Source organism: Erpetoichthys calabaricus, chromosome 18 (genome assembly GCF_900747795.2).
Source record: "Erpetoichthys calabaricus chromosome 18, fErpCal1.3, whole genome shotgun sequence".
NCBI classification, from domain to species: Eukaryota; Metazoa; Chordata; class Cladistia; order Polypteriformes; family Polypteridae; genus Erpetoichthys; species Erpetoichthys calabaricus.
This window is the reverse complement of record NC_041411.2, coordinates 88,942,491-88,955,526: the sequence shown is the minus strand read 5'-3', so window position 1 is coordinate 88,955,526 and position 13,036 is coordinate 88,942,491. Positions and strand designations below refer to the sequence as shown.

The window sequence follows — 13,036 nt, the reverse complement described above, 5'->3', positions numbered from 1 at the left end:
GCTCTGGAAGTTTCTCCTAGCACTGATTACCAAGAAACTCATTCAAGGGAATAAGCTGGACGTCTCTAACTGAAGCTACTGAAGCACTTCTGTGTATTGGTGGTCTGACTTTTCAGACTGTGCTGATCTTCTAGTAGTGTACTGTGATTTGTATGGAGAGTGTCAAGTTCTTCATTCCTGAAGGATCCATTTTTACCACTTAGGCTTATGTAACACTCGAGGAAGATGAATGGCCCGTCACTTCTAAGTTTTATGTTTATTCTTCTGTAAGTGGCCCTCTTAAGTTGTATCTAAAGAATTACATTTACTGACAAGTTCTGACAAGTTGGAACACAATGGCTACAAAAAAAAAGGGAAACATGAGGTATGTGATGGCTTGTCCTTGGCATAAACACAGAGAGTGCTGGAAAGCTGAAGAGTGACAGTGGTAGCCTGTCTACCACTTCTTTCTACCCACGTTAGCGCTTTTAGTTTTTTATCCAATGTCCATCTTTGAGGTAAAGCTTTTCTAAGAGTTACTCCAAATACCAGTCCTGATTAAAAACAAATACACTTTGATTTTTGTCTCTAATTATTGCTGTTCACATTAATGTCATGTTTGGAAGGCTTAATCCTGAAAATCTAACAGTACACCTGTAAATGTCAGTAACGTGCCATTTCAGTTTTTCTAGTAAACATTTCTAAGTCTGAAATATTTGCTTCCTTACTTATGCAGTTAATTATTCATACAGTGAGTGCTTGTCAAAGTTTATTACAAATAATGCTTAAACTATAGTGAGCCAGGAGTGAGTAAAGCTAGCTCTGTTTAGCCATTCTTACAGTGCAGATGGCTTCTCTTGTGATTTTTATTTTAATAATGGACTGAATTTCTCACATTGTTGCTGCATTGTCTATCTTGTGTCATAACTTCTCATTATAATCTGCAGCAGACATTTTTCAGGGCATAGGAATGCCATGTTTAAATTCTTTTCATCATTGTTTGTCTTTGGCATGCTTAACATTTTGCTCTTGTGTTTTAAAAACATACTTGAGTATTTTTTGTTATTATTATAGAAGCCTAATATGGCAAATATCTGTAATATTGAGACAAATTCAGCAATATGATATCATGCCTCAGTGTATTGTCATGGTGGGTCATTTCTTATGCTGCATTTTCCGTTGTTGTATTTTCACGATGTGTTTTTGACAATGCCATCGTGCCTTTGTACTGTCATAACAAACACATAGACAAAAGTAACATAGCTGAAATGTTTCCTTTTTTTAGAGTTGCTCCAGATCACAAACCTGCGAATAAAGTTCACCAAACTACACACATTGGGGGACAATTTACTGGACCGTAGAGTGGAAGTGCTGAAGAAATATTACTATGCCATCTACGAACTGGTCGTGCGGGGCAGTTGTTTCTGCTATGGACATGCCTCTGAATGTACACCCATTTCTGGTATGACTGGAGGTGTGGAGGGAATGGTATGCAAATTAAACATCTGATTATTTTCACCAGGATTTTGGAGTTTATATTCAGTATAAATAGATTACATTTTAATGTATAAGAATTTTGAGATAAAGTATATCTGTAGTACTAGGGTGTTGTACCGTGTTAGCCATTATGGATGTAGTAAAAAGTTAAGCAAAATGACACCTTTTATTGACTGACTAGAAAGATTACAATATACAAGCTTTTATCTTGCCTGAAGAAGGGGCTTGCTTATTGTAATATTTTTAGTTAGCCAATTAAAGGTGTCATTTTGCTTAAGATAAAAGTATGTAAAGAGTCCACCATATATGGCTGAAAATGCGGCCTAACACTAATTAGTTTTTTTGACTATTTTTCAAATCACTCTTATACACTCACTGAGCAATTTATTAGGAATACTGTACTAATACTGGGTAAGGATCTGTCAAGGCAGCCTCAGTTCTTCCTGGCATGGGTTCTACAAGGTATTGGAAACATTCATTTCAAATTCTGGTCCACGTTGACATGATTCTATCACACAGTTGCTGTAGATTTGTCAGCTGCATGTTCATGATGAATTATCTCCTGTTCTAAAACATCCCAAAGGTGGTCTATTGGCTTCAGATCTGTTGACTGGGAAGGCCACTGAAGAACATTGAGCTCATTGTCTTGTTCATGAATCCAGTTTGAGATGACTTTTGCTTTGTGACATGGTGTGTTTAACATGCTGGAAGTAGTTATGGTCAGCAAAAATACTCAAATAGGACGTGGCATTCAAGCAATGATTGATTAGTATTAGCAGGCCCAAAGTGTGCCATGAAAACATTCCTCACACTGTTACATCAGACTGGACTGTTGACTAATTCTGACCCTACCATCTTTGTGGTTCATGCTTCATTTTTCCAGTGTTCACCTGGTCAGTTTTGTAAGCCTGTGCCCATTTCAGTCTTGGATGACAGAACTGGGACCCGACATGGTCTTCTGCTGCTGTAATCCATCTGCCTCAAAGTTCGATGTGTTGTGCATTCTGGGATACTTTTCTGCTCCCCACAGTTGTACAGAGTGGATATCTGAGTTTGCATAGCCGTTCCGTCACCTCGAACCAGTCTGGCCATTCTGTTATGACCTCTCACTCGAACAATGCTTCCACTCACTGCAGGTTTTTTGTTTTTCACACCATTCTGAGTAGCATTTAGTGACTGCTGTTTGTGGAAATCTCAGGAGATCAGCAGTAAGAGAAATACCCAAACCAGCCCATCTCTCAGTATCAATCATCGCATGGTCAAAATCACTGCATTCTGGTGTTTGATGTGAACATTAACCAAATCTGCCTGATTTTATGCATTGTGCTGCTGCCACATGATTGGCTGATTAGATAACTGTATGGATAAGCAGGTGCACTGGTGTCCCTAATAGTTTTGCTCAGTGAGTGTATGTTTGTGTGTTGTAGGTAAATTTCTGACAGCTTTTCCAATCCAAAGACTTCCTTATAATGTACCGTCTACCCATCACTTGCTACCTCACAAGAGGCACCTACAATACTTTTTGTAGTAAGCACTTCACTAAATACTGATGTTTTTATAGGATTATAATAATTTTGTTTATGCTGTGAATCTAAAAGTTGTTAATTCTGCATATTAAAAATAAACACAACAGAAATTAGTTTCTTTGATCAACTTAAACTGAACTTCAACTTTCTTTTCAGATCCATGGGAGATGTGTCTGCAAGCACAACACAGAGGGACTAAACTGTGAGCGCTGTAAACCTTTCTTTAATGATTTACCTTGGAGTCCAGCTGAGGCTCATAATCCACATACTTGTAAAGGTAAAGAATGGGAGTCATCTTCTATAATGGAATAGCAGGAAAACAGGTACCTTCTGTCTAAGAGGTTCACCTTACAAATGCCTTAAGGAATATTCTGAATTTATTTTGAATTTACTAACAGTCTTTTTGATATATTAGTTATTCTATACATGAGCTCTAATGTCATTTTGATTTTAGCTTTGGCAACAGATGATGAAGATACATGATTTAGTGGGTAATCGTTGTCAGATGAACTTGGGGTTAAATGATGTTATTAGTCTGAACACGTTTTTACAATAATTGATGGTTCATACACTGCTAATGCTAGAAAACTTTTTATAGTTTTTGGTCTAATAATTTACTACCCTGTCAGATTATACAGTTTAAATCTGTTACCTGGTTGCATACTGTAGCTGTTATTTATGTTTTTATTATTAGTATTTTTTTTTTTTCAAATTCAAAATTTATCTTCCTTTTGGTCTGTCAGTCAGTATAGCACTTTTGTCAAAATGATAACATCAATAATTGAAAAACTCTTGAAAGTTACGGGCTTAATTATTTCAAGCATCCCTGTTTATACTAATTAATGATGTTCAACAGTCTTATTTTGTGTTTCTATTTTTTAACAGAATGTAACTGTAATGGACATTCAAGCCATTGCCATTTTGACATGGCAGTATATTTAGCAACTGGAAATGTCAGTGGAGGAGTCTGTGATAACTGTTTACATAATACCATGGGACGGAACTGTGAGATATGCAAACCCTTTTATTATCAGGACCCTTCAAGAGATATCCGGAACCCGGCTGCTTGCATTGGTAAGTTGGATTTAATAAGCACTGTTCAGGCTCAGCAGAAAAAGTTAATAGCTTATAATAAAATATACTCTATGTATTCATTGTTGTACCAAGTTTACTCAATCCATTTTAGGATTGGTTCCAACCTGATGCTACACAAATAGACAATGACTCACAGTGCAATGGAAAAGCACAGCTGGCTGACTAGATTAGTAGAACTCTGTACTGTTTTCAATGGGGTCCTATAGGTTGAGTTTCAGGCTCCTGAGACAGGTTGCTATGGCTTATCTCATACCCGTGCTTACTCTTGAGATTTGTTCTAAACTCGTTTTAGAATCATTCCAACCTTTAGATTATGTTTTTTGTTTTAGTTTTGAATTTTTGTTATTTCAGTAGGACCTCAACTCACACAAATTCAACATTATGCAAACTGCAATATCATAAAAAAGAAGAAAAACTACAACAGAATCTGTTACATATCCCTTTGTTATTAAGAAAACCTGGGTGTACTGTAGGTGGTGTAAAGGTTCTTTTTAACGTTAACCTAGCCAACATATGAGAAGTTATCAGCAACAACATTTATTTCTATAGCACATTTTCATACAAACCATGTAACTCAAAGTGCTTTACAAGATGTCAAATAAGTAAATACATGCAAAGAAAAACAAATTACACTTAGATAAGAAAAATAATGAATAATTTGTATACAAAAATAAATAAATGATGCATACTTAAGTATATATAGTAATTAACACACATTATCCATTTCAATTTAAATGCGTACAGTAATCTTTCTTTCTGTACAGCTTGTGATTGTGATCCAGTTGGTTCCCTCGATGGTGGCATCTGTGACAGTCACACTGATCTCACCTTGGGTATTCTTGCTGGCCAGTGTCGGTGTAAAGAAAATGTCAAGGGTATCCGATGTGACTACTGCAAGGAGGGCTTTTATGGGCTTAGCAGGAATGATCCAGTTGGCTGCCAGCGTAAGTACAACTGTGTCACCAAAGTTTAATACTACGAAAACTTAAAAAGCATTGTAAATACAATTGGACATTGTTTGCCTGATGTAAAGATTCTGAAAATTCATCATGCCTAGAATTTAAAATAAATGTGTTAAGTTTTTCAAAGCACATCAATTGCAGAGTGGCAACTTTATAACTGCTATCATTAATATTTGTAATTGATTTAGCATCATTTTATTCCATCATTATTAAACTCACTGTTAGAAATCTTTTTAGGAACAAAGTAAATTAATCTCGTGCTGGAGATCAATTGTGCTTGGGTTCAATTTAAAGTTGGTGCTTTTTAAATTCTGCAGCTTGTAATTGTGACCCTCGTGGAATCACCATTGGGGAGGCTCCCTGTGACCAAATCAGCGGGGACTGTTCGTGTAAGAGATATGTCACAGGGCGCTACTGCAATCAGTGCCTGGTGAGTCTGCTCACATTATTCACATTGCACTTAGTACATGCACACTACTGTGTTGCTTTTTTCTCCTTCATAGTTTCTAATATTTTTTACCAGATTTAAACTTTTAAGTATTATAACATATTTTTGTAACAAATTATAGAATATTAAGTAAAATGGCCATTCCATGTTGAAAGACCGTTATTTTATTCCAGCTAACAATACATATTTACCTCTATTCCAATGTTTTTTTTTCTACTGTACTCTTTCACTACTAGGACAAATGGTATCTATTTTCATCTCCAAATATATCTATTACATTTCCTCTGAAAATTACAGAAACATTTCTAAATCTATAAACTTATACAGTATGAGACTATGCAGCTCCCTCGACCGTCTGTCTCATAGACCAATCCTCAAGCTCCTCAGTCATTGCTGTCTGGGATACCAGAACCTTCAAAATAACCAGATGTACTGTAGCTTGAAAATAATAATCTCTTTAAATCTCCTGTTATTTGCAAGTTACACTCTTACATATCATTAAACCTAACTCAGAAACTATCCAAAACACTTTACCACTGAAAGGCTGATCATGGAGAGGTTATTGAATATGTACAAACAAATCTCCCCTGCTGTACATAGAGGAATCAGTTCTGCACAAATATTGACATAGTTCGAAAAACAGACACATTTACTAGACTCATTTAATCCGTTGGCTAAAATGTTATCTTTTTTTCTCATTCAGTATTTTATAGAAATGACTGTTAATGTAATCTAACAAATGCATTTTATTATAGCCAATAATTACACAGACTTTTATACAGAAACATTTAGACTTCTACTTTTATTTTCTAAATCTTCATTGATAGTATTTTTCATGGAACAAAATAATTTCATGAAATTGCAAATAAAAAAAAATGAAAATACAAAATAAAATATTAAGAGCACTGTAGCATGAGAAGATATGTAAATGTCTAATGTAAGAAAGCAATTTGCTTTTTTTTTTATCTGGCAGCCTGAATACTGGGGTCTCAGCCATGATATTACAGGATGCCGATACTGTGACTGTGACTTTGGTGGTGCATACAACAACCGGTATATTGCTTTTTCTATTAAAATATCATATCTAGTGCCTTTACATTATCCTCAATTTTCTAAAAATGTTGTATTTTAAATCATAAAATAATAATAAATCATTTTGTTGCCCCAAGAGGAATAAGTGCATGATTTTTATTTGTGTCCAGCCTGAACACCTTTAGATGGGTGAATTTTTTAGCTACCATCTGGTATGGATACTTACAATGTAAAAGTATGATTGTCATGATGGTTTCTGTCACCAGATGCATGATGGACAATGGCCAGTGTCCTTGTCGTCCACATATTACCAGTCGACAGTGCGATGAAGTTCAGCTGGGTTATTTTTGTGCATCCCTGGATTTTTACACTTATGAGGCAGAGCATGCTTTACCGTATTCCCCAGAAGATCTTCAGATACCTGTAAGTATAAAACAATAATTTGATCTACAAGAAAAGATTCACCTTCTTCTTTGTATTTTCCTTCTCCCTCCTTTACCATTACACATTTCATAAAATACACTGTGCTACACTTTGTCTTTTAATTTGTTAATTTTTCCTTCTCCATCCAGTACCAACACAAATTTAATTCTTAGTACTATAATGGAGAATTAAATCATGCTTTCTAGTTTTTGTCGACACAGAGCAGTGGTGCTATAATGTATGTCATCTTATCATCTCACAAAACTTGGATCTGAATTAGAGTTCTGTTTATGGTCTCATCGGCATGGTATTTGCATAATCTGTGTTTTTGTACACATTTCCTTTAAAGTCTCTGTTTTCTGTTACATTGTAAACATGTTCTGTTAAGTTGACTGCTGATTCTGCATTAATACAATTGAAGACATGCTGTCACTCCAACAATGTTACACTGATCAGCACATTAGGCAAGGAGAGCCCTAAAATGAGTGAGTGAGTGAGTGAGTGAGTGAGTGAGTGAGTAGGTAGGTAGGTAGGTAGGTAGGTAGGTAGATAGATAGATAGATAGATAGATAGATAGATAGATAGATAGATAGATAGATAGATAGATAGATAGATAGATAGATAGATAGATAGATAGATAGATAGATAGATAGATAGATAGATAGATAGATAGATAGATAGATTATTGATTCCGATGGAAATTTAAGAGACAACCTTAAGAGCCCTCCCTCCAATCAAAAGGACAGCATGATTGCATAAGAGCAAGAAGGTGCAAACTTCCAAAGAGACAGAGAATGAGAGGAAGATTAAAACAATGACAATAATAAATCAGGACCTGGATGTTGCCCCAGTTCTTTGTAGTCTCTAACCTTAGATTACTTTAATAATGTAAAATACTGTATTAATATTGTAAATATTTAGGTGCAGAGCTTTGTTTCTTGGTGCAAAGAGTCTACATCTTAACATCAGGGAAACCAAGGAACTGTATATTGACTTTCACCACACCAGAGAGCCTCTTTGTTTGGTCACTAGTCAGGGAGAGGATGCCAAGGTTGTGCATTCCTATAAAGGAAATGTGTACAAAAACACAGATTATGCAAATACCATGCCGATGAGACCATAAACAGAACTCTAATTCAGATCCAAGTTTTGTGAGATGATAAGACGACATACATTATAGCACCACTGCTCTGTGTCGACAAAAACTAGAAAGCATGATTTAATTCTCCATTATAGTACTAAGAATTAAATTTGTGTTGGTACTGGATGGAGAAGGAAAAATTAACAAATTGAAAGACAAAGTGTAGCACAGTGTATGTTATGAAATGTGTAATGGTAAAGGATGGAGAAGGAAAATCTATCTATCTATCTATCTATCTATCTATCTATCTATCTATCTATCTATCTATCTATCTATCTATCTATCTATCTATCTATCTATCTATCTATCTATCTATCTATCTATCTATCTATCTATCTATCTATCTATGTTCTGATAGAAGAAAGTTGCAGGTTCTTTGTGGGTGTTATTGTTCATTCAGTCAGGAGTTAAGGAAGAGTTAAATGAAGTTATTTTCTAAGAAGAATTCACTATACCATAAGACTGATTGTCACATCTCTCATACATTCAAATTAAACATTTTCATGTGTAGCAACATCAAACACATGCGGTAGTGCTAGTGTGGTTACATAAAGTATATATGACGGATGGTAAAGGGCAACTTGGGCTAGTCTTTGATCCCTAATAGCTTCATGGAGATCAAAAGAATAAGTAAACAGAAGGGCACATGGTCTTGGGAGACAAAAAATTAAAAAATAAGCCAGCAACACTATAGCCACTTTGGGCCCCCCCGTCCCTCTCTGTTAGGTAAGGTGCCTCTGAATTAAGCAGATTTCATTTAAGTCTCCCCCTACTATCCCGGCCCTTCTTTGTCCTGCCAGTCAAGTACTTGGCTCTGGCTGTTGTCCTCTTCATTGAGATGTTGGTTAATGTGCTTGTAGTTTAATACACTTAAACTCTAATGTAAAAGCTGAAATACCATCTGGTGAAAAGCATAGCGATTACTAAATGCTGACATTTATACAGTATAGGCACTACATTGGAAAAATAATGTAATAATTTATCTGTTTTCTTTTTGACACCTTAGCCATAATATTATAATTACTATGAATTAACATTTGAACATGTCTAAAGACATCATTAATATTTTAATATTATAAATACATATACTTTGGCATCTGTGTAAAAAATTAATATTCTTCCAAACTATTTTAATATGTACTTTATAAAATTAATACATTTAGGAAATACAGAAATCTATTGTAATCAAAATGCTTTTTATTGTTAAGGCGTGGGATTTCCCAGGGAAAATGCCAGCACGGCAATAGCACAGCTATGCTTCAGATCATAAAAGGCCGGATCTCTAGTGACCCAAAAAGAGATCTGGGAAAAATGTGAATGCCAGCTCATCTGAGAGAGTTAGTACAATAGTGCTTCTTAAACAATCCAAGCATATTTCTGATGAACAGCAATTTCTCTTTGTCACGTTTGTGATAACAGAATAACCGCAGAAGAAGAACTGTTTAAACTGTTTGTCCAAGGTTGTTTATAGGTACAAAGTAGTTTCAAAAAAGTATTATATTTGAAAGAGTCTGATAGGATAAAAATGTCATGGCCTGCAGTCTTTCTCTTTCAAATATTTATACGTACAAAGTGAATCAAAACTAATCATTCTGATTTCAAAATTTGGACCATTGGAAGGTGTTTTTTTCTTCTCTCAGTCTCTGTATACAGTAGTACATTTCATACTAAGCTATGATGATAGTTAAATAGAATCCTTAAGGACTGAATAAACAAAGTTACTGGACTTATTCATAACACACAACCTGGACTGCAAAAGACAAACTACTAGTAATCATATCCATTCACTTGTCTATCCCTCCATTTGCTGTTTCCACTTGTTTCATTACAAAGTTATACTTAAACTGTTTTACGAGATATAATTAATGAGTCCCAGGATTTGGCTGCTTGTTGCACATTATTTAGTTAGGTGGAAAGGAAGACGCATAGCACTTCACCTAATAGGAATTGTCTGCTTTTGAGCAATAAGCTCAGATTAAATGTTGTCAGCACTTCAGTCAGCTAGTAACTGGAGCACTCCGCATGTTTTGGCAGACACACAGTGACCCAGTACAACCATCATGTTACTCTTATGATATGACACAACATTTCACATGTAGAGATCTTGTATGAGAATTGTGTGGCACCACAGTAAACATTGTCTGAGCACATAAAAACAGCTAAACACTTGACACTATAATATACATGTTAACTTTAACTAGTTATTTCTTTGCAATCGTGGAATTTTTCATTTATATTATATTATTCTTTAATTGCTTGAAACCACACCAATGCCTTAAGTCAGTATTTCTCAACTATTAATGGTAGTGGGTTACTGTGGATAAAGAGTGGGTCATGTAATGGTTTGCCACACCAACAATCGTGCTTGATCCCCGGCCTCCCAGCTCCCACGTTCGTGCTCTGACAATCATGCTTGATACATCACAGGGTTGGTGATTCTCAACGACTCTTACTTGGGAAAAAGTGGGACACAACACCAGAAAGGTTGAGAAACACTGCCATAAGGTAGCCAGTCTCAGAACCTATTAACTATACCATTGTTAAGAGACAGAGTGCCAGGAGCTATTGGGAGAGACTCAACAGACAATGAGGTTGTAAATGTGAGACAAATATTGTTATCAAGGCCAGGCAAGGGCAAAAATGGAGGATTAAAAAAGGGAAACTAAGCAAACGAAGCGCAGGAGTGAATCATAACTGAAAGTCAAAAGATAAATATGAGAGAGAGGAAGAAAGAGAGAGTGGTTGGGAGTGTGCGCTGATAGCGCGTCACCACACTCACCATACGACGAACCCCCTGGATTGGGACCCAAGTGTAGCAGGTGACACCTCAGCACCGTACTGGAACAGTTTGGGGTTTTTTAGATTCACTTCTGCAGTTTACGGAATTCAAACAGAAACAAATTCTAGTACTAATCTATCACTGAAGCTTTTTGTTCTTTTTCCTACTAAGGTATGAAGTCAACTGGTGCCGCTGTCATATTTCTATGACATGCAATGTGATGAGTCTATTACATTGTGTAAACAAAAGATACAATACGATAAAATAATAAAACAATACATTTATTAAAGTATTATATGAAACATATCTGGCTTCATTAGTTTATTTTATAAAAAGTCCCATTTATGTTTAGGGAGTGTTTTGGAGGAGTCTTAATTGGTCCACTTCATTATAATGTTGGGTTTCTTCCTTAAATTTCTGTGTTGGTGATTAATTAAGTGGAGTCCGTTTTTAATTCATTCACGGATTGATACGATCTCATAATTAATTAGCTAACTTACGTGATAGGAAGTGTAAATCTCAGTTTAACTAATGCAAAGTGCTTTTCCTATTATTTACTAATATTTGAAGAACCCCAAACCACCTTTTTAAACATAACATTTTTAAACTTGTGTTATCCAATTCAGAATGATGATGACAGGAGTTTTTTTCTCAGTTACATCATATATTTCTGATTTTACTTTGATTTTTAGGGAAAACCAAGACCTCCAGCAGATATTAACTGTTTGGATTACATGGAAACTATAAGGCAGAGAATTCGCCGGCAGCATCGGCGGCACCAACAAAAAAGGCACAGACGACACAGGAAAGTTAGACAACTTCAACAAAAGGTAAATTGTGCAACTGCCTGTGTACAGTAGATTGGGGAAAAAGGGAAAGTCCTTACTTAATTGAGAAAAGAGAATTCTAGAGAGACAGACCAAAAAAAACCAAGCAAGAGCAAGACTGATGAAACTGGGCAAACAAGAGGTATGCCAGCAGCAGGATTCACATACCATATCTTCCCACATTGGCTTAAGCAAACAGAAATGTAATTCCTTTCAGGCCAGAGCCAGCAGCAGGAATAAACCTCCTTATTTCTGGGTCTTGAGATGAGCCTAAGATGGCCACCTCAAGGTCAGTCTAATGGTTCAGAGTTGCTTCAGAACTGGTCTTCATTTCCTAACCCAAGTGTTCTCTACATGCTAAAGTTCAGAAGCAAAGTAAGCGCTTGTGATGGTGTGGGTCGGCTCCTTGCTGCCTCTTCCATAATGGGAGCCTCTTGAACCCAACACCATCAGTACCGTAACTGAGATGAGCGTGACAGATGAGGACAATACACACCTGAAGCAAGGGGAAGGTGCAAAGTGCTCAGTGCTTTTATTAAAATTAACAACAAAAACTAGTGTTCAAAAAGTGCATTGCTCAAAAAGTTAATAAATAAATAATCCATAAAATGAACTGTACTGTGGAGGTAAAAATAATAAATAGAAAAATCTGTTAAAAACGAGGTTAAAATTCAGGAAGACGTCTTCTTTAAAATTCTCATCCCTGGTGCTTCTCTTTAAAAAGCGACGCCTCTCTGTCTTATCCTACTCGGACCTTGCAGCACGGAGAGGCATCCACCAACAGGCACAAACATCGTTCAAATCTGCCTCGTGTCCCTGCCACCTGATCCATGGCGTTCCACCGGACCCTGCGCCCATGTCCACCACTGCCTTTCCAGGCTCCAGGTGAAAGTGCGCCATCCTCCCACCGCTGCCAATTGCTGGCTCCACCCGGCAACAGGACTCTCTGGAGCGTAACGACCACTTCTGCACCTGGTTGCTCAGCAGGAGTGATCTTCGTGCCCCCTCCTTAGTGCTGGCCACACACTACCCCCTGGGGCACCATTGCCTCTATCTCTCCGTCCTTTGACCTCCACTCTGTTCTGTTCCTTTCTCTTCTCCCTATTTCTTGCGCCGGCTCGTTTTTAAGGCTCCTTGGGTGCTGCTTCTCAATCACGCACCGCAGGAAGCCGATGAAGCAATTGAGAAAGACCGAACCTTCACGTGCAGGTGAGTCTCGCCCCAATTACCTCACCAACTCCCTGCAGCTGCACGAGCGCACCCACGGAGAAGGAGCTGGCCAATTGATTATTTATTAAAACCGGACACTCTGTTTTGGGCCACAGAC

General features: G+C 36.8%; 1 protein-coding gene across 2 annotated transcripts in view; it reads left to right on the top strand.

Moving 5' to 3' along the window:
* Positions 1-13,036, top strand: part of lamb2l (laminin, beta 2-like) — a 168,664-nt gene that overhangs the window by 81,476 nt on the left and 74,152 nt on the right. Inside the window, exons 8-15 of one of the 2 annotated variants that reach the window (XM_028825429.2) lie at positions 1,265-1,467; positions 3,159-3,279; positions 3,888-4,076; positions 4,862-5,041; positions 5,377-5,489; positions 6,481-6,560; positions 6,806-6,962; positions 11,575-11,712. In XM_028825429.2, the coding sequence (XP_028681262.2) occupies positions 1,265-1,467; positions 3,159-3,279; positions 3,888-4,076; positions 4,862-5,041; positions 5,377-5,489; positions 6,481-6,560; positions 6,806-6,962; positions 11,575-11,712 (1,181 nt within the window). The remainder of the gene's footprint in view (positions 1-1,264; positions 1,468-3,158; positions 3,280-3,887; positions 4,077-4,861; positions 5,042-5,376; positions 5,490-6,480; positions 6,561-6,805; positions 6,963-11,574; positions 11,713-13,036) is intronic. The other variant, XM_028825430.2, reaches the window with a different exon arrangement.